This window comes from Notolepis coatsorum (genome assembly GCF_963971535.1).
Source record: "Notolepis coatsorum genome assembly, chromosome: 16".
NCBI classification, from domain to species: Eukaryota; Metazoa; Chordata; class Actinopteri; order Aulopiformes; family Paralepididae; genus Notolepis; species Notolepis coatsorum.
In genome coordinates, this window is record NC_140180.1 from 29,345,068 (window position 1) to 29,370,221 (window position 25,154).

A 25,154-nucleotide genomic window follows, 5' to 3' on the forward strand; every position below is an offset into this window, starting at 1 on the left:
ATTACAATTATTACTTTGCTGCTGATCAAGGGAGTTTACAAGGACCGACTCCTGTACCTGGAGTCTCTTTATTCCTCATTGAATCAGACGGAGTACCCGAACATTCCTCTACCCTCCAGGCCTTACACCCCCGGAGGGAACCCATTGTCTCCAGTCGGTACCAGTGTTGCCCTATATACAGTAGTTGCTACTATACGACAGGTGGTGTCAACTTAGACCCATCGTAGGATTCCTGCTATTCTTAGTGACTCATGCTCTTGACTGACTTTACGTATATTCTTCGCCATACAAGCGCGACCCTAATTCTCATTCTGTAACCTAACGTTGCCTAATAATAATAAATTACCCTCAAATACTATTTCTTTGTCAATGCCGTGTTCTTGTGGGTGTTCACCATCTATATTTGATGTACTGTCTGGCCAGTAATTAAAGTACATAACTAGCAGTGGTTTAATCTATCACAATCTTTAATACAGTCAGGGTTTTGTAACCCCTCAGTTACAGGCCATGTATTGCTGCTTCCTGGCTGTACAGCTATGTGCCAGTAGCCATCAGGTTCCACTACCGGGGACATGGCTGCCAGCAGCTGGAGAACTAACTGTTAACTGCAATAATGCTACTAGCCAAAGTAATACTAGCTAAAGTTATATAAAATTATAACGCTCATATCCCGAGCCAATGTAATGCATTTGGTTGATAGGTTGTGTGTAAAATAAAATTCGCATATGTTATTTCTATGATACTGTACAGCTCAGTTTTGATTTGTGAATACATGAGACAAATCCTGGAGCTCCTCCCTAGACAGTGATTAGTGAAACATCTCCTCAGACACGCAGCACCTATTCAGGACAAATGTGTTGTATCACTACATTTACATTTAGAAATTTAGCTAATGCTTTTATTCAAAGCAACTTACAAGTTCTGTACGTCAAGTCAGCCAGGAAGGGTACAACTCTTTTAGCTGAGTAACAATGTTCATCAAGTGTTTAAACTTGAGTGTTGCAGTGTTGAGTGCATAGTAGTAGAGACATACAGTACATGTTCATCCACTACGGGGCTCCGGCAAGAAGCTGACATAAGGCACAGAATCTGTTCACCTCTTTAACCTTTAACTTAGGCCGAGAACAAAAAAATTAAACCACAGACACAACTTAAGGATTAAAATGAGGACTCTACAGGCAGTAAAGTGGGAATAACAGCCGTAATACCGCTTGACTAAAAAAAGAGAACAAGTTAAGGACTGCATGCATGGACAGGGGTGCCACACCTATGAATACTGCTTAATGGCGATTAAAGACGGACTGCGTTAGTAGAGTGTGGACACATAGTAGTCAGTGAATACCGCCTACTGAATACCGAAAATCCAGTTTGACAACCTCTCTGAGCGCCCCCCAACCTTAAAATCATGGTTGAGAGATGGTCAAGTGTGCAACCATTTTAACTGAGGGGTTGTGATGTATTGTAATGTGTTTTAATGTATTTATTTGTATGTATTTTAGTGTATTGTAACCTATACTGATTCCTACTGTGTTTTAATTATTGTACTATGTCTTAATTATTGTAGTGCTCATGTCACCTGCCCCAGAGACTACAGTTGAAAATTAGCCAACCTGGCTAAACTGGCATATTTACAGTAAAATGTTCCTTAATATGCACTGTCTCTGTATTTTAAACCAATAAATACAAATACAAATACCCCAATGTCAGGCTAATATCATAGGCTGCTTTACAAATGTATTTGTATAGCCCGAGATCACATGGAATTGCCCCTGTGGACTTTACAAGTCAAGAAGAAACATCACAATAGATCCAGAACAAAAACCAACATAAATACATATATGCAACACTCTCAGACTTCCCCCAATGAAGATGAGGAACGACTCATTAACAGCTAGTCAGCTAGCAATAGGAAGAAAAAAAGAGAGGACATCATGTTGTCTGTTACTGTATCTGTCAACCACTGCAAAACAGCCTTGAGTGACACACACACACACGCACACGCACGCACGCACACACACACACACACACACACACACACACACACACACACACACACACACACACACACACACACACACACACACACACACACACACACACACAGGTTTGGATGACAGCTCATTTTGGTCAATGTGGGCAAAATGCACAGAATATTATATATATTTTTTTTTATCTACTTTTTCTCCTCCTTTTTCTGTGATTTACCTCTCGTGCCAATTCTCCCTCCCCTGTCCTGATCGTTGCTCGCATATGCCCCCCACTGGCCGGTTGTAGGGAGGATAGAAGCCTTGCATCACATGTCCCCTCCGATACATGTAGAGGCAGCCTGTCACATCTTTTCACCTGCCAGCGCGGACTCTCATTTGGCGAGGAGTAACGTGTAGGAGGCTCACACTGCCCCCGCCATTTTCCTGACTTTGCTGTGCAGGCGCCCCAACCGACCTGTAGGAGTTGCTGTTTACAACGACCAGACTACCACCCTTCAACTTCCCACCCGCTAACTCTGCCAATTGAGTTAGTATGACGGCCGGCCCACAGAATATTATCTTGAAAATTAAATTATTTATGTAGGCTGGGCCATAGTCTTATATTGTCCACAAGCTGTCATTCAGTATTGGCATTACTGAATGAGATGTCATGCTAATATGTAATGTTCTACAGTAGGACTTACTATACCTAATAAAACAAGTCATTAGAATAATAGAAGCCTACTTTGCTGGAACGATTCATTTTGCACGTATACAGTACGTGTGTGTGTGTGTGTGTGTGAGTGTGTGTGTGTGTGTGTGTGTGTGTGTGCGTGTGTGTGCGTGTGTGTGTGTGTGTGTCTGTGTGTGTGTGTGTGTGTGTGTGTGTGTGTGCGTGCGCGCGTGTGTGTGTGTGTGCGCGTGTGTGTGTGTGCTTGTGCGCTAAGGCTGCCTCACTAAGCCGTTTCTCCACACATTTATTTAGTTCTAGCAATAGGAATCAATCAAACCTACAATAAATAATATCATAGAGAAGACAGTATATGGCATATTAATACAGTATATTCCACTATACAGTAGCTATCATCATCATCATCATCATCATCTTCGTTTTACGTCCTTTTTTCCGCTGCGATTGGTTTAGTTCTTATTTATTTAGTTTGCAGTGTGTGTGTGTTTCCCAATGCCTCATTGAGTCAGGACTATAAATGCAAAACGTAAACGTGTTTGTATTCACGTTCAGTGACAGTGTTTGTATTCACGTTCAGTGACAGTGTTTGTATTCACATTCAGTGACAGTGTTTGTATTGACGTTCAGTGACAGTGTTTGTATTCACATTCAGTGACAGTGTTTGTATTCACGTTCAGTGACAGTGTTTGTATTGACGTTCAGTGACAGTGTTTGTATTCACATTCAGTGACAGTGTTTGTATTCACGTTCAGTGGGAGCTCTGACTTATCCCACTCAGCTCTCTGACACCCTGATCATGGCGACAGCCAGAGTTAGCGAACTGTTCTGGGATCATCAGGGCATTATAGTAAACTGAAGAACAAAACTGTTCACGACTCACATTATGGTGACATTCACAACCACCACAGGGACCTCTTGAAGCCGGGCCCCGTCACAGTCCAACTCCAGGTCTTGGCACTGGCACCGCTCAGGAACGACGCCCAACACTGGAGTGATGGAGATAAGAGGGGAGCGGTTGGGGGACATCAGAGACTGTACTCGATTACTGCCAAGCTTCAAAACTGTCTTGAGCTGCAGCATCAGGAGAGGAAGCTTTAACCCTTTCAGGTGCACTACTCTCTCATAATGTGAGATGTCATTTTGAGAACTGAATTGCAATAATGATGTAGGCCCGGGGCCATAGCTAGCGCTGAGGACACAGAGGTCCTGTCCTCATGTTAGATATAATTAAGTCTATTCCATTGTCTACTGTAGTGGATAGATTCTCTAACATGTTATCAGAAATTCAGAATAGTCATTCTCATATCTCTCACTGGGCTAACTTCTAGTGAATTAAACAGTGAAATAAATCTTTCTGTGGACCCCACCTTCAGAACCACTGCGATAAAGTACAACAGAGCTTACGTTAAGGAGCACACCCTCTAACCCCCCTAGAGGACTCCTATTTCCACCCAGCTGCCATTCTATACACTGGTGCACAGTACATTTTTCAAACTTACTCAAACTGAGTAAAATTTTACTCAGTTTGAGTAAAATTTACTCTTCGAAATGTACTGTGTGGAAAAGCATGTTCTCCAGCCAGAGTGTGAGTTGTTGTATAAGATTAGATAAGATAATAAGATAAAAAAAATATATATATAAGATAAGATATTCCTTTATTGATCCCCTTGGGGAAATTCAGGCGTCATATGCCCCTGCGCTGATAATCACATACAATTCTAGTGTATTTACCTACTTGTGTATCTATATACATTGGTGATTAAAAGTGATTTTGTATCCGATTGTAATTTATTATTCTACTAGGGGTGACAGTGGCTCAGGAGGTAGAGCGGTCGTCTGGTAATCAGAAGGTTCCTGGTTAGATTCCGGCTCCTTCTGAACAGCGTGTCTAAGTGTCCTTAAGCAAGACACTTAACCCCTAACTGCACCCGATGAGCAGGTTGGCACCTTGCATGGTTGCCTCCGCCATCGGTGTGTGAATGTGTGAGTCAATGGGTGAATGTGAGGCATAAGTAAAGTGCTTTGGATAAAAAAAGCTATATAAATGCAGTCCATTTACTAGTCCTAATATCGAGCAAGCTATGTTCCTTTGTAGTCTATGTTTTCTTTTTTGAAAATGACCTTGAAAGTGATAATCTTGAATAAGGTCACTGTGAAGTCAAATCTAGAAAAAAAAATCTATTTTCGATCGGTACAGAAGGGAAGTTAGCCGGCAATTTTTACACTCCACAGTGTTCATTAATTTTGCATTGTCCTGTCCAAAAAAAAAAAAAAAAAAAGGAGAGCTTTAATTGCATTTAATTAATGAAATTATGAGACAAAAAAATACATTATATTATATGTTATATTATATTACATTATATAATCATATTATAATTAATTATTATATTATATTAAACAATATTTACACTATATACTATTACATTATGGTACTATATTATATTGATATCATGTACTGTATATCTTATATCACATTATGTGTTGTATACGGTGCGGGGGGCCCCCGGAGCTTAGGGGGCCCCGCCCCCACTGTAGACTATCCTCTTAGATTTCGTAACGTGCGCGAACAGGGCACAGACAGTGGAGCCCAGTATGGTTCTGCGGGGCTGCAGCTGGATGCATCTCGCGCAGAGAGCGGGGCCCCCCCTCCCTGCTATGATTTGCTCACCTGCGATAGGGCTAGGCTGATAACTAATGTTCATTGGCAGCGTTCAAAACACAGCGGGAAGCGCCGGTAAAAATGCCGCAAATATCCAAGCAAGCGGCGGTGCTTAGAAAAACAAGATGAGAGCGAAAGCCGAACAGGAGACGGCAAAGCTACGAAAAAGAACATCATTGTTCCAGCAGGCAGCAAAGGTAGACTCTAACGTTACTGAAGAATGCATCGGCAGTAAGCTCCCCACCCAGGCCGGCCGCGTCCACCGCTATCAACACGCCGGTCCAGGCAGACAGACAGCCCAGCCAGGCCCCCAGCCACGCTACTGTGCCGCCGAGACCCGAGACAGGTTAGAAGAATATAACGTTTTATTCGCCATAACCAGTACGAGTAGCCTACAGGTTACATTGGAACTGGAATCTAATCCGTACATTTTTTAGTACATGGTTTAAGTGGCCGCGATGTCCAGTGTGATGATAATAATGATGTGTGTTGTAGCGGGACGGCCAGTCACGATATGACATGGCACGAGATTATGGGTCATTGTAATTGTGAGGATTTACTGAAACTGCAAGTAGTGTCAGAGCCTGCATAGGCGGAGGGTGAGCTCGACAGTAGGGTCGAGCTCACTTTATTATTGATTTAGGGGAGTGGTCTGCCCTGCGGGGGGGCCCCGACATATTGCGCAACGCCACTGACTGCAGGTATACTGTAATATGTACTATATACTGTATATCACTTTATATACATGCCATATAACACTAATGTATGAATCATCATATTTATCCCATAAATACTGTATCATATTCTAAATAATAAGCTGTGTATACCAACTATGGGGTGCCCTTTGCCATGTATGTGTGTATGGATATATATATGTATATGTATATGTATATGTATATGTATATGCAGAGCAATGCTATAAACACGTAGTCATAAATGTATGAATATGGGTGTGTATGTATGTAGACATGTGCAGGTATGTGTATAGTGTATAGCAATGCGTGTATGGAAATGTTAATAAGAAAAAAAAAAGTCTTCAGGGGTAGGGCCCAACAAGCCTAGTGCTTCTCCCTAGCCCTTTTTGGACAATTGGACAATGCTGCAATAGCAGCTGGTAAAACTTTGTCGATTTATGGAATTACCATTGTTATGTGTCCAATATAAAATCCGAAATAAAAATGAACTGAACCGAAGTGTTACCAACCATATTCATGTTTCAAATTCATCAATACAATATAAAGATAGTGAAAGCTCAGACACCAAACCCCAAACAGACAAAAAGCAATACTTATATGCAAATGCCCCACTGGAACTTCCCACTGAGAATGACAGAATCTGTCAAATATGATTCTCTACAAATATGGTGTCACCATGATTTAACTGGATGACTAAGACATGGTAGAACTTCTATTCTCAGTCTTCTGTCTTCATATCTTCATGCATAACTCTTCACACACACTCGGAAGTTAAGAGGATTTCATTTAGAAAATGTTTGAGTTGGGTTTAGGGATGTTCGATATTGGAATTTTTTTTTAACCAATATCCGATATACCGATATTGTCAAACTCTTAATTTCCGATACCGATATCAACCGGTACCGATATATGCAGGGTTTCCACCCAAAAAACATTATGCATACTTTTGACAATAAAAGTATGCATTGATATGTTAATTTCACTGGATGCAATCAACAAGGCTTTCTAAATGTAAACATTATCTGTGCAAAATATGACAACTACATCAACTTAAATTAGGCTATTGAAAAAAGTGCCATGTTTATTTAGTCTCAAACAGAAGCTTGGATCACACTCTCCCTGAGATAATCCTGACAAACCCCCCCCCCCCTCCCAGTGAGCTGTGGTGTTCCACAAGGAAGCATACTAGGACCGTTACTGTTCGTAATTTATGCAAATGCATGTCGTCAGCTTGTGACTGCAACTTGTTTCTGTTCGCGGACGACTCAGCCCTGCTGGTCTCTGACAAGAACAAGTTACAGGTTGAAAAAACCCTCAGCTCGGAACTCGGCAGAATCTGCACCTGGCTCGCTGATAACAAACTATCATTACACCTGGGTAAAACAGAGTCCATTCTCTTCGGTTCAAAAAACTAACTCAGCAAGACCGACGGCTTCTCAGTTGCAGTGGGTGACAATATTGTCACAAGGAAAGATGAAATTACATACCTAGGTTCCATTCTAGAGGCAAATATTTCCTGTGACAAAATGGCAAACAATGTAATAAAAAAAAGTCAACCAAAGAACAAGATTCTTGTACCGGATCTCCTCTCTGGTAAACAAGACCCTGAAGACTCTAGCAGGAGCACTCATTCAAAGGTACTACGACTATGCTTGCACCTCATGGTACCAAAGCACCTCAAAGGCATTCAAAAACAAGATTACAAACATCGCAAAACAAACTGGTCAGACTACTGCTTGACCTTACTCTTAAAACACACCTCACCCCAGCCCATTTTGACAACCTAGTATGGCTTAGAGTAGTACAGCAACTTGCAATGGGCCTGGTCTACAAGCTACACTACACCACTAAGGTACCCATGTCAAGGTACTTCCCAAAGGTCAGTGAATACCACGACCACAGCACCAGAGGGAGTTCCACAAATCATGTGCAACCCAGATTTGGCTCAAACAAGGGACTAAACACGTTTCGCAATTATGCCACGTCAATGTGGAACGCCCTACCCACAGCCGTAATTTTTTTTGAATCCCTACCCACTTTCAAAACCGCTCTCAAAGAGCACCTACGGGAGGCTGCAATTCGAAACTGGCCCCGATAAATGTCCGAACACCCTCCCACCCACCCACCCCCTCCTAATGTACAGTTTCCTCCCCCTCGTATGTATATATTTACTGTTAGGATCTCTGTTTAACAGTACTGTATATTTGCATATCTTGTATGTCACAAATGTAACATTACTGTATATGTATGTCATAAATGTCATGATTAGATTAGTTTAGATGATTAAATTAGATTCTTATATCTGTATATCTGTATGTTGTGTATGTCATAAATGTCATTATGAATTGAAAATGGGGGACCCTGATGTAAACAAGACGAAAGTCTTTCTCTGGTCTGCATCCCCTTAACAATTGTGTGTATTGACTTGTACTGTACTGTACCCATTCTGCAATCTGTTAATTCAAGTTTTCAATCAATTCAATCAATTCAGTCCTTGGTAATGAAACAACATTCTGCGATTCCAGGCCGCTCAAGTGACCATTTCAAGGACGTTTTAGTTGACTCTGGATTTTTAAATAGACATACTGTAAAGACAGAGGGATACGCAACTGATTATAAAATAGATCTATCCGTCAAATCACGCACATACATGAGGCAGCAGTACTAAAATATAATGCAGTCTCTTCTCAGGTTCAGCCGCCCATAATTTACAACTGTTTTAGGAGGACAGACACAGATCATAATGGAATGACTTGCACTTACATATCTGTAGGTCTACTTGTAAATGAATCTGTTATTGAAATGATATCCATAAAACGTGTATTGACCAGCTCTAGTCCACATGCTGTTGCCAGTGGCAGTAAAAACCTTACCAATTTTCGGCCTCTTTTTAAAATAATTTTAAGTGTTATTAGTAGGGTTGTCCGATATTATCGGCCGATATTAGCATTAAAATGTAATATCGGAAATTATCTGTATCGGTTTTCAAAAAACCTTTTTTTATTATTACAGTATATATATTTTTTTTACATTTATTTAACCTTTATTTACCCAGGCAAGCAAGTAAGAACAAATTCTTATTTTATTTATTGTGAAAAGTATGCATAATGTTGTGTTTTTGCATATATCGGTATCGGGTGATATTGGTATCGGAAATTAAGAGTTGGACAATATCGGTATATCGGATATTGGTAAAAAAGCCAATATCGAACATCCCTAGTTATTAGCGAAATATGAGCTTATAAAAAAATCTCTGCGTATTGCACCGGAAACCGGATGATTTAGACACAAGGACATGACGCCTTCATGAAATCGTTGTAGTCCTAAGAAAGAGGAGACGCAGGGCTTTCGATGGATGTCGAAATTTCTTAAAGCTACACTTGAATGTACAGCTAGAATATAGATATGACAGCTAACTAGTTGCTATTGCTAACAGTAACGTACAGTAGCAGTTTGTTTCAAAGTATAGTTAGACAGCATTTGCCGTTGGACAGTAAGACGTGGAAACGGTTCTTGACTTGAGTTTGGGGATTAGGTAGCCAAATAGATAAAGCCTTGCCAAAATGCGTCTCCTGCACTAAATTGGATAGTGCAACTTTAGGTTACCAGGGTAATTTATCCACACAATAAGGACTTAACCAGCATCATAGAGGCAATTACACAATAAATGGTTTAATTTTTTGTCTACATTTATGTCTTCAGTTAGTCTGTACATGTGTGTTTGTTTGAATAATTGAGTGTCTCCAATTTGTATGTATATATTTATACAATAGCATGTGTAACACTTGTGTCACTAACAGTAACAGCTGTTCGCCACGGACCAGTTCTAGATTCGAATGAGGAGAGGAGTAATATACACAGTTAAAGGAATGGCAGGCCAGAGACAAGGTTATAACAATGACCGGTATTTTATTCTCGACAGCGCTAGCTAGACAATTACAATACATACAACGTAAAGTAGTGAAGTATCCCTTTTTGGTTATTTTCTTAACCACTCCCTCTTTCAGGAAGGTTAATTCGATATCAAGTCCTAGGTTGATTGGATCAACACATTAGGTTCGGTTCAGACGTCTCTGAGGTTGTAGCTAGCTAAAAGCTAGGTTTAAGTTTGGATATTAGATGTATCCCTTTTTCGTGAGTAACTCGTTATCGTTCTTCTGCTATTGCAGATCAGTAAACTCTATAACAGTTTATCATTCAGTAAACTCTATATCAGTTTATCATTTCAGTAGGTAAGTGTTTAAACATATTAATTTAAACCTTTAAGTGTGCTGGGAATGCAAGTACCTTATTAGGTGAAATGACCCTTTAAACTCTTCCTTTTTACAGGAGAAATATCAGTAGTTCAAGTATCTTACTGGGTGAATTTACCCTTTAACTCTCCCTTTTTACAGGAGAAATATCAGTAGTTCAAGTATCTTACTGGGTGCATTGACCCTTTAACTCTCCTTTCTTACAGGAGAAATATCAGTACCCATATACAATGTGCATCAATCAAATACAAAATACAATATCAAAATACAAAAGGTGAAACAGGGTCAAAAACCTTTGGAAGTCCTTGTGCTCTCGTTCAATCAGTTTGTATCATAGAAAAGGATATGATGGTCCTTGGACGTTCTTGTGACTCAAGTTCAATTAGTTCGTTAATTCCTGATCTACTTCCTCACTGGGAATGAGGAAGGTAATTCACAATCCTACAGGCTGTTGAGGCAACAGGGGTAACAGATCAGGCTCCGGGTATAGCCCTGATCTAGATCTGAGGTTCAGTGGGTTGGCTCGCCATCTTGTGTCGGTCCGGCACACTGCCTCGTCCCGCGTGGGCACACGTGATGAGTGGTGGTCGGTCGGGACTCCTGGGAACTCTTCCCGGGGGTGGAACAAGTTGCTAGAAAACCTGGCCAAAACCGATTCTGGAAGTGGTATGCTCTTTAACTGCAACAACATCTTCGGTTTTGTAACTGGGGGAATCTTTTATGACTGTTTGATAACTATTTCGTGGCGCTAGTTCATCTCGGTTCAATCAGCATTCAGCTGCGTCAGCCTCCGTCAACCTATAATCTCATCTGCCGTATGGCAAGGCTCACCTGCCGTAAGGCAAGGCGTGAACTGTTGTGCCACCTAACTCGCGTCATGAGGTAACTTAAAGGGGCAGTGAGGCAATTCAAAGGATTTGGTCAAAACATTGCTAACCTCATATGAATATACATATAACCCAATAACATTAACTATTTATGTTCTTACACAATAGCATTAACTATTTATGTTCTTACACAATAGCATTAACTATTTATGTTCTTATTCAATGGCATTAACTATTTATGTTCCTATAACTAAATAGTTATGAATCTGAAACCTGGGTTACACATGCAAATATCTTGATTCTGATTGGCTGAAACAGTCAAGTTAGCCGTTGTTATTTCGTATAACACACTCCACGTGACCCCAGATCCCTCCCACAACCGAATTACTTTTTCTGAGTCCGCCATAGATAGACAAATGGAAGTATGAATAGCCTTTGAACGAATCCTCCAAAAAAGATAGTCAACTGGAATATGTTAGTTCATTACACATGTGTTGGATTATGTAATTGGTTTGTCATGACCCGTTGTAAAAAAAAAAAAAAAAAAATGGCCGTAGATTTATAAATTTTGGATCTACTATTCAGCGTAAAATGCATAACAATCAGGCACGTTGGAAGGGGGGTGTGGCAGCTTCAGTTACTGCACAAAAGTAAAACGGTATTTTTATATACTGTAACATATATATAATATAAGTTATAAGTTTATCCTGCTCAAAGCACTTGACTTCACCATTACACTGACACACTTTTAAATACGTTAATTCTTGTTAGATTGCCCGACTGTATTATTTTCCTCGCTGTGTGAAAAACTACAGAACTTTGCGTCTGAGGGGAGTGGCCACTGGCTGAGTGCTCTCTGTCTCGGGTGCCGGAGAGGAGAAGCACAGACAACATGAGAGAGGAGAGATGAGACGCACCTAAATCCATTGCGGGGTGAACATTTGCGGGGTGAACAAAATTGAAAATGTATTTCTCCGTCGCGCAAAAGCTGGCTGGCAGTCTCATTGAATAATATACACGCTCCGAAAGTCTGTAAACTTGTGCATAACGGAGTGTGGCTCTATAGCAGAGGTCCCCAACCATCGGGTCGCGGACCGATGTAATATTAGTTCGTTACACATATGTTGGATTATGTAATTGGTCATGACCCATTGTCAAAACAATAATAAATCGCTGGATTTATATGAAGTTTGTTGTTAGATGGCATGCTTTGTAGCACCTCCATCTGCACCTCCCTCTGCTTCAAAAGGACACTGCCACATGAAGCGATTTCACTGGATGTCCCGGACACAATGGAAGTATGGATATATTCGTAATGAATCATTAAGAAAAGATAGTCAACTGGAATATGTTAGTTGTTTACACATATGTTGGATTATGTAATTGGTTTGTCATGTCCCATTGTCAAAACAATAATAAATCGCAGGATTTATATGAAGTTTGTTGTTAGATGGCATGCTTTGTAGCACCTCCCTCTGTTTCTAGACACGGAGGCATAATTTTTTTTAAATAAATGTACCTACTTTTTCTGTGGATGGTTTTGTGAATAAATCTCCATTATGCTTCAATTACTGTGTGTTTATTGTATAGCAATAAGGTTGGGTGAATTCGGCCATTGTATAAAAGCATTACATCACTTGAAGTCGTGTGTTATACAAATTAAATCACACCTAGGGGGGTCTAACGACCCTCCGCTGCGCGTCGGGCCTAACAACCACCCCTAGGCGTGATCTAATTCGTATAACACGCTCCGCGCGTGATGTAATGCTTAAAGGATAACTCCACTTTTTTTTTAAATTAGCTTATTTAACATCTTCCCTGGAGTTAGACAAGAAGATACATACCTTTTTTGTCTCTGTGCGTGCATTTTAGCTTTGGGAATAGACGCTCCGTTAGCATAGCTTAGCTTCATCACTGGAAGTGGGGGAGGACAGTAGCCTTACAGTGCCTTACAGTGTATTGCAAGGTCTGACATTGACCAAACTTGATATGCATGACCTTGGTGGGCTCTAGGTCAACTCCTGAAAAGGGGGTCAATGTCAGACCTTGCAATCAAAAGTTAGGGGCGCACTGAAATTATGGCAAGGGTTATTAGCCCCCTAACTTTTGATTGCAAAGTCTGACATTGACCCCCTTTTCAGGAGTTGACCTAGAGCCCACCAAGGTCATGCATATCAAGTTTGGTCAATGTCAGACCTTGCAATACACTGTAAGGCACTGTAAGGCTACTGTCCTCCCCCACTTCCAGTGATGAAGCTAAGCTATGCTAACGGAGCGTCTATTCCCAAAGCTAAAATGCACGCACAGAGACAAAAAAGGTATGCATCTTCTTGTCTAACTCCAGGGAAGATGTTAAATAAGCTAATTTAAAAAAAAAGTGGAGTTATCCTTTAAGTATATTAACTCATTGGACGCCAGTCACAAGTATAGTCGGGTTAACTCCATTCATTTTCATCCATCCAACCTGATGTTATCGTTGGGAATGGGTCTGAGCTCGCAAAAGGGCAAATACCACCGCCTATCGTCTCCTGGATGGTATTGCACATCATTGGATTGGATTGGCTGGGGATGTGCATCAAGAAAAAAAGTCCGTCCGGGTTTTGCTTCTCGGGCATGCAGTATCGTTGTACCACGCTGACTGGGGGGACTGGGAGCAGCGTGGATTATGTGTTTTGGACTATAACGTTGGATCAATGGACGCAATCGATATTTGGAATGGCGATCAGGAATTGGATTCATCTTTTTGCAGAACATCTGATGTGATGTAATTAAGGACTCTATGTTACCAGTCTTGGGTTAATCAGATGTTTTCTTCATAGCGATCACAACGTGTCTGTGTGTGTGTGTGTGTGTGCGTGCCGTTGGCACTGAGCAAGGCACGGATAAGCGATTTTTCAGCCCGCTTTTGTATCGTGCATAAGGACACATACTATCGATAATCTAGCGTTTATTTGAAAACTATTCATAAATCAGCCGAAAAATGACAACGTGTTTTGTGTATTCCACTAAAGGGCTATTATCACGTCTTTCTCTGGAATGACTAGAAACCTCCAAAACTATACTCGTATTCGCAACGGTATAAAACGGAAATGTACCAATGAAAAAACGATCCGTTTCGTACATGTTGACTGCAAGCAAGTCATTGATAAGCGACGGGTGTATTAGACCCATAGCCATAATTTAAGATATATTTTAAGCACTCGCAAATGTCCCCGTCCTCCCATTGATTAAAGCGCTGGCGTGCTAGCCCTAATTTGGGCATATGGGCGTGGCGGTCAATGAGTTAAAGTAATTGTTGTCTGGGCGGCTGGGTGGCGCAGCGGACATTGCGCTCTTCACCAACGCAAGAGACACCGGGTTCGACTCCGGCTGTCGGCATTGCCTCCGGCTTGGGCCGGCCGTCATACTAACTCAATTGGCAGAGTTAGTGGGTGGAAGTCGATGGGTGGTAATCTGGACGTTGTGGACAGCGACTCCTACAGATCGGTTGGGGGACGCCTGCACAGCAGAGACAGGAAAATGGCGGGGGTAGTGTGAGCCTCCCACACATTACACCTCGCCAAATGAGAGTCCGCGCTGGCAGGTGAAAAGATGTGACAGGCTGCCTCCACATGTATCGGAGGGGACATGTGATGCAAGGCTTCTATCCTCCCTACAACCGACCAGTGGGAGGCATATGCGAGCCACGTTCAAGACAGGGGAGGGGAGAATTGGCACGGCTAAATTGAGATGGGAGAAAAGTAGAAAAATAGGAGAAAAAGTGGATACAAAAAAAAAGTAATTGTTGTCTTTAATCTGACTGTATATGTATGTTTGTTCAAATAATTGAAAGATCCTACAAATAAAGGTGTAAAAAAAAAGAAAATGGCTTTAAATCGATATGGCATCTGCTGGCCGCTAGGGATGACCCCTATTAATCGATTAGTCGACTAATCGGTCGAAAGGAGCCGTAGTCGACTGGCCAACATCTTAGTCGAATATAATAAAAAAATATTATTATTATTTTTTTTTATCATTCTTTCCAAAAGAAAAGAGGCCTAGAAGCGTGGCTAACGCTAATGGCACGCATACCAGAGGCTAACTGCCTACGAAAACAGGCACAGAGGCACTGAAAGAGGATTTCACCCGTCTAATGAACACACTAGACTAGACACATATCAAGATGTATGCATCAGTGGACCAATTGCATGCTTTTGCAGAGGACAAGAAGCCTTCAGTCGACTCCTTCAGACATTAAGCACCCCCCACAGCGCAAATGGAATGATACAACATTTAAAAAAATAAAAATAAAAATATTATAAATTCTTTTTTTAGTCTACCAATAGTCGACTAACGGCAAATTTTGGCCAATCCTAGTCGACCATCCAAATCCTTAGTCGGGGACAGCCCTACTGGCTGCAAGCGGTACTATCATACATAGCCTACATTTGATAGAGTGAATTCTTGGTTTCTTGGTGGTTGAGTTGGATACATTTTGTTTTCCATTATTGCAAAAAATTACCCTCATTCTGTGTGCAAATAAACTATCACGTCTCGTTCATTCAAGACATACTTATGTTATCGCGATAAGGCTGATTAACTGTGTCTCACCAGACCATTTGAGGCCAGAGCGGCCAAGGTAAGTAGCGTGTGGAAACGCTGGTCGTCTCAACTGGTTTTTATACACAATCCAGAATTGTTATTACATTGCAGAAATTACAATTTTACAATCGCACATTTTAAAAAGTCTTCCATGGAATTAAAAACTTTTTGCGGTGGGATCCTGGGGGGGCAAACACATCAACAACAGCACTGCTCTTTAGCTGGGATGCTCAGTCACACTCGGATTCAACACGTTTCTCTGGGCAAGAAACGTGTGAAAAACGTCATATTTCAAAATTTATGACAAAAATGTAGGCCTACATTACTCATGTAACCACAATTTGCAGTGGCAACTTTCAAAATGTTTTTTCAAAATGTTAAAATTCTATATTTTTTCAGGCGGTCAACAGCCTCACAATACGCATTCCAGATATCATATAGTTCTAAGACAGTGAGGAGCTGGACAAATCATCTCACCTTCACCTTAAACATTCCTGATAAATTCTATTGGGGCAATGCCCTGTAGACCAGAGAAATGGACTCTTGTAACGGACATCTACAAGTTGACTATTTCACTTATACCATGGTAATTTTTCCAACCATATAAAAGCATTTGAAAATCTGTGTGTTTTCCTTCCTGGTCGTTAGTTCATCAAGTTGAAAAGTCTGCTGTGCTCGCTGCAATTGATAACGAGTAAGCTTTAACAGCTGTGCCCTTTAATGTTGCTATGGTTACACTTACAGGTTGGGTAGCGGATGAATTTTGAACGGTGATTCAACTTGAGCCGAACTACGTGTGCATTAAACGGTTTTAACTCACACCTGTTGGCCAATCAGAAAAAAGTATTCACTCAGAACATGGTATAACAGCTGATAACAAATACTATTTGCTGCCGTAGCCTTGATTTCCCAAAGCTTTTCGTTTTGCCTTGCCGAGCTCTCCCTGCTTTCCCTTTTTGTTCTGTCTTGCTGAACTCTCCCTAAACTGAATTTACAATTCTCTTCACGGTGAGGGAGCGCTGCATAAGGAAACACTTTTTTTTTATCGTCTCTCCAGAGTTGCATTTTTGAGTAGAGTTTCCCCAAAGTTAGCCCAATCTCAAGAGACACACTTGAAAAAAGGTGAATGATGGTGTACTCACAGCATGTATTGGACTTGGTTCCAGAGCTAGTGTTGGGCATTCCAAAATACCTGTCAAAAAGATCCGGCCATCCATTGTTGTCTCCTAGAGAAAACAAAATGAGAAATGAGAAAATGGAGCAAAGTACATCCAATTTAAGTCTTCCAACTTAAATGTAAGGTCAGAATCACTCTCTGCGGGTACTGTCACATACTGTACCACTGCAAATCACTCCAAGTTTTACAGTTTGATTGGTTCAAATTAATTACGTTGAAGATAAAGAAAGGTTTGTAAAAATAAACACAACATTGGCCAAACTTCATCTGTGTAGATTTGAACATTAGATTAGCTTAGGCCCCGTTTAGACGGAAACGCTAGCAGGTGAATCCGCAAAAATATTTTTTCGGATGTGCCTTTCGTTTATACGGAAACGGCGTTTTTACGGGGTGAAACCGCAAAAAAGTGAGACTACCTTCCAGGGTGGAATTCCTAGAAACGCTAAACCTTTGCGCTCTCGTCTAAACTGTCAAAACCGCATAAAACGATGACTAAAGGGTTGTCACGGCTCTGGTCGCGCGTACTGCTTACATCACAGGCATGCGCCAGCGCCGCCAGTAGCCTAGAAGCGTAAACAAAGCATGTCTGATTCTATCCATGGCGATCACCTGGAGGCTACATTGGCAGTACTTTTAACCCTTTCACTGCCACACGACAGAAGGTTAACCCTTTACTATCACACAACCGGCTGTCGTGTGGCAGTGAAAGGGTTAAATACACAAGAATCTGTCCCGCGGCGTGAGTGGACCCACTGTCTGTGAGTGACTCTGCTTTGGTCCAATCACATTCCCCATCCACAGTCTGCGAATCAGAGGCAGAGTAGGGCGGGTCTTCACAGCACGTCATGTGACATATGCGCCAATCGTGTGACAGCGGGGCTCCGTCGTTACAGCGTCGTCTGCACGGAGAATTCCACCCCAAAACGCTCGTCTAAACGCAAAATTAAAAGTGCAACCGCAAGACGACTTTTGCGGTTTCTGTTCAGACTTCCATCCCAAAACGCTTGTCTAAACGTAGCCTTAGATTAGATTAAAATGTATTGTCATTATACCACACAAGTACAGTACAAAGTTTGGCATCCAACCAGAGTGCAAATGTAGCAGTAAAGTGCAATAGTAATATACAATGTACAGGTGATTAAACTGGATATAAAATATATAAATTTTTACTACTGAGTAATAGTGCTAATCAGATTTCTTTTTTGAAAACCGATACAGATATTTTCCGATATCACATTTTAATGCCAATATCGGCCGATAATATCGGTAGGCCGATAATATCGGACATCCCTACTTTCGACCACCCAGCGTTGGATCAATAAACACGATCGATATTTGGAATGGCGATCAGGAATTGGAATAATCTTTTTGGAGAACATCTGATCTGAGGTAAGGAATCTATTTTACCAGTCTTTGTCAGAATGCAGGTAGGTGAATTCCAATGGTTGAAGGCAATCACAGAGACAGAGAGTGTTTACTCTTGAACAGGTTCGACTTTAATAGTAAGAACACAGAGTAAATTCTAAGAGAGAACAAGTGCTAAAAGCACAAGTGTAAGATAAGGTAAATGGGAGCTTATTGGAGGTCCACAGTAGAACCGTCCGCGTTATCCCCGAACGCAATTAGTGAAGACCTGACAATGGACAAGCAGAAGAGAGGTATGCCCCCTCCAACCAATGTCTCCACTCCTCCAGTGCCAATTTGATCGCCAATAACTCCCGATTACCCACGTCGTAATTACGCTCGGCTGGTGACAGACGGCGAGAAAAAAAAGCACACGGGTGCACTTTCCCATCCTTTAAGCATCTCTGAGAGAGCACCCCCCCCACCGCGACGTCAGAGGCATCCACCTCCACAATGAACGGAACCTCCGCGTCATGGCGGATCAATACAGGAGCGGATGTAAAACGACGTTTAAGATCGCAGAAGGCCGACTCAGCCCTAGGCGACCATTCAAAGCCAGGGAGAGAGGCCTTAGTGAGAGCTGTTAAGGGATTGGCTAAGGCGCTAAAATTGCGAATAAAGCGCCTGTAAAAATTTGCAAAGCCCAAAAACCGTTGTAACCCCTTGAGCGACGAAGGCCGTGGCCAGTCCAAAACTGCACTCACCTTGGCTGGATCCATGCGCAGATCGCCCTTCGTCAACACAAAGCCCAGGAAGGACACGGTGTCCGTGTGAAACACACACTTCTCAGCCTTAACGAATAGTTGATGCTTGAGGAGACGGTCTAGCACCTCCCGAACGTGCATTTGGTGTTGCACCATATCGCGAGAAAAAATCAGGATATCATCTAAGTAGACAAACACCGACACCCCAATCAAGTCTCGCAGCATGTCGTTAACCAGGGCTTGGAAGACTGCCGGAGCATTAGCCAAACCAAAGGGCATGACCAAATACTCATAGTGCCCATTGGGTGTGTTAAATGCAGTCTTCCACTCGTCTCCCTCTCTAATCCTGACCAGGTTGTATGCATTACGTAAGTCAAGTTTAGAAAAGACCTGTGCCCCCTGTAAGCACTCAAAGGCCGTGTCCATGAGGGGTAAAGGATATCGGTTCTTGATGGAAACGTCATTCAATCCCCTATAATCAATGCATGGGCGCTGATCCCCATCCTTTTTATCAACAAAAAAGAAGCCAGCGCCGGCAGGGGAAGTGGAAGGGCGTATGTGCCCCGCAAGCAATGCCTCCTCTATGTAGGTGTTCATGGCCAAGGTTTCGGGGCGTGAGAGAGAGAACATTCGCCCGCGAGGCGGGGAGGTACCGGGTAGAAGATTAATGGGACAGTCGTATGATCTATGAGGCGGAAGTGCTTTAGCACGCGTTTTGCTAAAAACGTCCGCCAGGTCCCAATAGATCTCAGGCACCCCTATTAAATCGGGATTAGAGGGTAGATCAGAATCTGCCACGCTCCCCACCATCCTGGAGAAAGAGGGAGGAGACAAAAGAGAAGAGGGGGGGGGGAGACAAGGGTTTGGGCAAACTCCCGCTGACGATCGACTTGACGTCGGCCGCCGTTGAGAGTTCGCCCGTGCTCCAATTAATGACACGAACACATGACGACAACCAGGGATGACCCAACACCATGACAGAATAGGGGGAAAAGATGACAAAAAAAGTAACCCATTCCCACTCCCCACCCTCCACCCGGATGTGTAAGGGAACTGTGCGCTGGGTGACGCTCCCACTGCCCAGGGGCCGACCGTCCAGGGCATAGACTGGTAAGGGAACCCCTAAGTCCTCCACCGGGGTTCCCCACTCCTTCACCAATCCCACGTGAATAAAATTGCCCGCCGCCCCTGAGTCAATGAGAGCCTTAGTTCACCTAATGTCACCCCCACAGTTGATCGCCACCTCAAAAAATGTGCGAGAGTCCGTGGTTTTGGCAGGAATGAGCCCACCTGCTGGCGCCCTCTCGAGGCCCGACGGCGCACCTTCCATCCCCGATTGGCGCCGAGCCGATACAGCCTGGACCCGACAGCTGCCGAAGCGGTGACCGGTGCGACCGCACCGGAAGCAGCGTCGTTCTTTGATGAAGCGCTGCCTCTCGTCGTCCGAGAGCGACAGCGCTCCAAGCTGCATGGATTCATCACCCAGTGGCCCACTCGTGTAATGCATGGAATTATCAACACCAGGAGAAGAAGGAAAACATACCTGGGGCTGGGTGTTGTTGACATGCTCCTTCTCCCTCTCCCGGTGCCGATTATCCATCTTGATGGTGGTGTTGATCAGCACTTCCAGCTGCTCGGGGATCTCACGCGCGGAGAGAGCATCTCGCATCCGCGCTGAGAGTCCCCTGACGAACAGAACCACGCAGACGTTCTCCGCCCAAGCTGTCTCCCGAGCCAAGATCCTAAATTTGATAGCATAAGCTGCGACAGTGCGGAGGCCCTGCCGGCAGTCGAGAAGACGACCACCAGCCTCGAAGATCGAGAGTACCCGGGAAGTATCGAATACTCTTCTCAATTCCCGGGTAAAGGCGTCCAGACTGTCGCAGATTATCGCCCCTGCCTCCAATTCCGCCGTAGCCCAGGAGAGAGCTTCGCCGGTGAGCAGTGTGATAATATACGCTACCTGCGCTGTCTCCGATGGAAATGATCGTGGTTGCAGCCGGAAAACGAGTAGACACTGGGTGATGAATTCCCGACAACCATCCGGTGATCCGTCATAGCGAGCGGGCGCCTGTAGATGTGGTTCGCGGGACCGCTCCTGGACCCCGAACCCCCCTTGACTTTCCTCTGCGTGGAGCGCTGCTTCCCCCGCCGCCGACTGCACACCAGCCACTCCTTCTTGGGCTTGTCGAGCTGTGGCCAACGCCGACTGCGCCACCGCTTGGGATGATCCGACGACCCCATTGAGTCGGATTAACTCGGCGCTGACCAGCTGCTGATGTTCCTCCATCCGTGTCTGGGCTGCTCCCTGCGTCCAGAGCATCTCCATGATGGCCTCCATGGAATTCTGATGGTCAGGTCTTCTGTCAGAATGCAGGTAGGTGAATTCCAATGGTTGAAGGCAATCACAGAGACAGAGAGTGTTTACTCTTGAACAGGTTCGACTTTAATAGTAAGAACACAGAGTAAATTCTAAGAGAGAACAAGTGCTAAAAGCACAAGTGTAAGATAAGGTAAATGGGAGCTTATTGGAGGTCCACAGTAGAACCGTCCGCGTTATCCCCGAACGCAATTAGTGAAGACCTGACAATGGACAAGCAGAAGAGAGGTATGTTAAATAGAGACCAAATACCAACATTCCACACACACCCCCGTGACAGCCAATCAGGAACCACCCCTAAGTGACAGCACTAATTGACAGGGAAATGACAGGTGACAAGCCCAGTGACATATGCCAGGAATGTGGGTGGTCACCGACCGAGGTCGGTGTCCAGAACGTAACAGTCTTGGGATAATCAGAGCTGTTTTCACCTTATAATTATATCAACGTGTCTCCATATGTGTGTGTGTGGCTGTGAGTGTGTGTGTGTGCTGATCAGGAAATAAGATAATATATTTTCAGCCCGCTTCTATAGCGTGCATAAGTACACATATACTATTGATAATCTAGCGTTTATTTGAAAACGATTCATAAATAGCCCGAAAAATGACAACGTGTTTTGTGTATTACAGTAAAGCGCGATTCCTGCAGAATCTTAATTTTTTTCTGAAAGTTAAAAAAAAACTAGCGTTTTTCAAAATGGTATAAAACGGAAATTAACCGATTAAAAACCAATCCGTTTCGACAATGTTGACTGCAAACAAGTCATTGATAAGCGATGGGCGTATTAGACACATAGCCATAATTTAAGATATAGTTTATGCGTTCGCAAATATGATCGCCCTCCATTGACTACAGCGTTGGCACTCAAGCGCCTATTTCTGGCACCCCCTGCTGGCATGGAAAGTGTTAAAGGGGACATGCATTGCTATTCCTAGAACTATTTGGGCAACTTTACACAATTCCTGTGAGTCTATGGAAGACATCTGTAAGGTTTATTCCAAAAAATATATTCCTCCAAGTGGAGGAAGAGAAACAAAAGGTGGAGGAGAGAGAGAGAGAGAGAGAGAGAGAGAGAGAGAGAGAGAGAGAGAGAGAGAGAGAGAGAGAGAGAGAGAGAGAGAGAGAACTGTGCGGGTCCCCTTCTCTCTCTCTCTCTCCCTCTCCCGTTCGGGGGGTCTGCTGCTGTGCCGCGCTGCAGCTTGTGCTCCCGAATGGGGGGGGGGGGGGGGCTGCGCGCGGAGTGTTTGCACGGTGGTCTCTCTCTCTCTCTCTCGATTCGGGAGCAGCTGTAGCGCCGCGGCACAGTGTGTATGTGTGCTCTGTCGCGAGGGTCTATCTGATTCTCTCTCTCTCTCTCTCTCTCTCTCTCTCTCTCTCTCTCTCTCTCTCTCTCTCTCGCTCGCTCTGTCAAACCCCGTTTGGTGCGCTACAACCACAGAGCCAATCGGATCACTGTCCGCTTACCCAGTGCCCGCTGACGTCAACATATGCCTCAAATCAGAATGACCTAATTAAATCTAGCAGGAAATGGTCTGAGCTGAATGAGAGCAATCCGCCAATATGGTATTTAGACACAAAAACACATTGATACTAACTCCTATTACTATAATACAATGCTAGAGACTGAAAAATGACATTTATAATGCATGTCACCTTTAAGAGTGATGTGTGGGCAGCCGGGTAGCGCAGCGGACTAAGCGTCTGTCTACCACCATAGATACAGTGGGGTCGAATCCAGCTATACCTCCGGCTTGGTCGGCCGTCCATACTGACACAATTGGCAGTGTCAGTGGGTGGGAAAGCCGGTGGGGTGGGTCCTGGTCGTTGTAAACAGCGACTCCTACAGTCGGGGCGCCTGCACAGCGAGGGAAGGATCTGGGGGAGGTAGTGTGACCCTTCCATACGTTACACTCCCCCAGTGAGAGTCTGCGCTGCCAGGTGAAAAAAAAGCGTGTCGGAGGAAGCATGTGATAGTCTCCGCCCTCCCAGACCGATGGTAGGGGGTAGAGTGCGCAACGACCAGGAAGGGGATTGGGAATTGGCATAACGACTAACATTGGGATGGGAGAAAAATGGAAAAAGGAGGGGGAAAAATACAAAATAAAGAGTGATGTGTTGTGGGATAGATAGGTGGTCTTAATATAGTCAGAGTGTGTGCAGGAACGGTAGAGAAAGGTAGCACTTCATTTGTATGTAATGCAGTGTTAATTTTGGCAGCTATTTTCATTTTAGTTTTAGTCTTAGTCAAGTGCAACTTTTTCGTTTTCATAATATTTAGTCATCTTCATTTATTTTTCGTTTAGTCAGTTTTAGTCAACTAAATGTCTGAGCATTTTAGTCTTAGTCAGTTTTTGTCTCAATTTTGTCTTTTTTGTTTTAGTCTAGATTTTGTCGACGAAAAAAAGGATGACATGTTTGTCTATTTTTAGTTAATGTACTATTTTTTTTTTTATATTATATAAATTATAAAACTCTTTTTTTCTTTTCTTTTTCGTTTTTGTAATAACTAGAAAGTAATGGTATTTATTCAACAACAGGTGATTGTATAGATTAGTATTAGTATCATTAAATGACAACTATGCTTCACCCACGGAAAGGTTGTTGGCACATTGGTTCCACACGGACATTATACGTTGTTGCACTTGCTTCCAGAAGGCTCTGTTTAGGTCAGCTAGTAGCAGAGGCTCTGTTGTGATTTTTAATGCACAATAAATATTCAACATTCTCTTTTGAGACTCCGCCTCAGACTCTTATCATTTGTCACTAAAAGCTAAACATTGTCACCGGTATGGCTGTCCGCAACATGTCATTAATTGTGTGCGAGAGGTCGATCAGTTAGCCACATTAGCGTGAGCTAGGTTAGCCAGTTAGTGTGAGCTAGATGGAAAGAATGTAACGTTACTGGTGAAAAAGTAATTTAGCTTGGAATACTCCTTTGCCAACTTGCTGTACTTTGCTTGCAGGTCTGCAGCTGGATTATGAATAGTCCCAACTTTAGCCAAGGTAACGTTAAAGCTAAAACGAGCTTTTCAAATAGCTCTTCAGCTAATGCTAATAACAGAGCTCCCCGTCACACTGCTCTGTCGGGACGATGGCATTAAGAAAAGTTATAATTATTTTGTCTCGTCTTGTTTTAGTCAACAATATCAACATACATGAAGAGAAATTTCGACCTGGTTTTTGTAAATTACATTTTTGTGTCCTCAGTTGTGGTCAACGACATTTAATAAACGATTTAGTCTCGTTAGCGTGACATGGTCTTCAATAACGTGACGTCACGTCTTGTTGTCATCATGAAAAAAACCTTCGTTGACGAACATCTTTCGTCATCATTTTAGTTGACAAAATGAACACTGACGTTAGTCAATAACATTAAGAATAGAGATTAAGAGAGCGGTCAACCCTGCAAACGGAAATAAATGCCCAGTCCTTGAGAGAACGGTTTCCTGGTTTACTGTTTACTACCACCTTACAGAGGGAATTACCGAGTGCCTTTCACACCGGCCGGGCTCCATGCCAGAGCCAGTTCCCGAACGTAATCTCGAACCGGCTGGCACGAATAATTGGTTTGAAACGTGAAAAATCAGTGATCAGCTGGAACGGAAATTTTTTTGGTTTTTCCTTGCGAACCGTGACATCATCAGTGGGCATGTCATATTCTAGGCTGTCAGGACAAGCGAAAACGGCGAACAGCAGAGGTTTGGCATTGCACTCAATCGATCCATACAACAGGAAGCGATTTGCGACTGATCTCAAAATGAGATTAGATTCCAATTTATTGTTATTATACAGCACAAGTACAATACACCATCC

General features: G+C 43.1%; 1 protein-coding gene across 1 annotated transcript in view; it reads right to left on the bottom strand.

Annotated features, from left to right (window-relative positions):
• rxfp1 (relaxin family peptide receptor 1) overlaps nucleotides 1–25,154 on the bottom strand; it is a gene marked incomplete at both ends in the record, with an annotated part of 183,032 nt that overhangs the window by 74,753 nt on the left and 83,125 nt on the right. Inside the window, 2 exons of the mRNA XM_084332008.1 lie at nucleotides 3,539–3,644; nucleotides 16,816–16,899. Of these exons, the coding sequence (XP_084188134.1) occupies nucleotides 3,539–3,644; nucleotides 16,816–16,899 (190 nt within the window). The remainder of the gene's footprint in view (nucleotides 1–3,538; nucleotides 3,645–16,815; nucleotides 16,900–25,154) is intronic.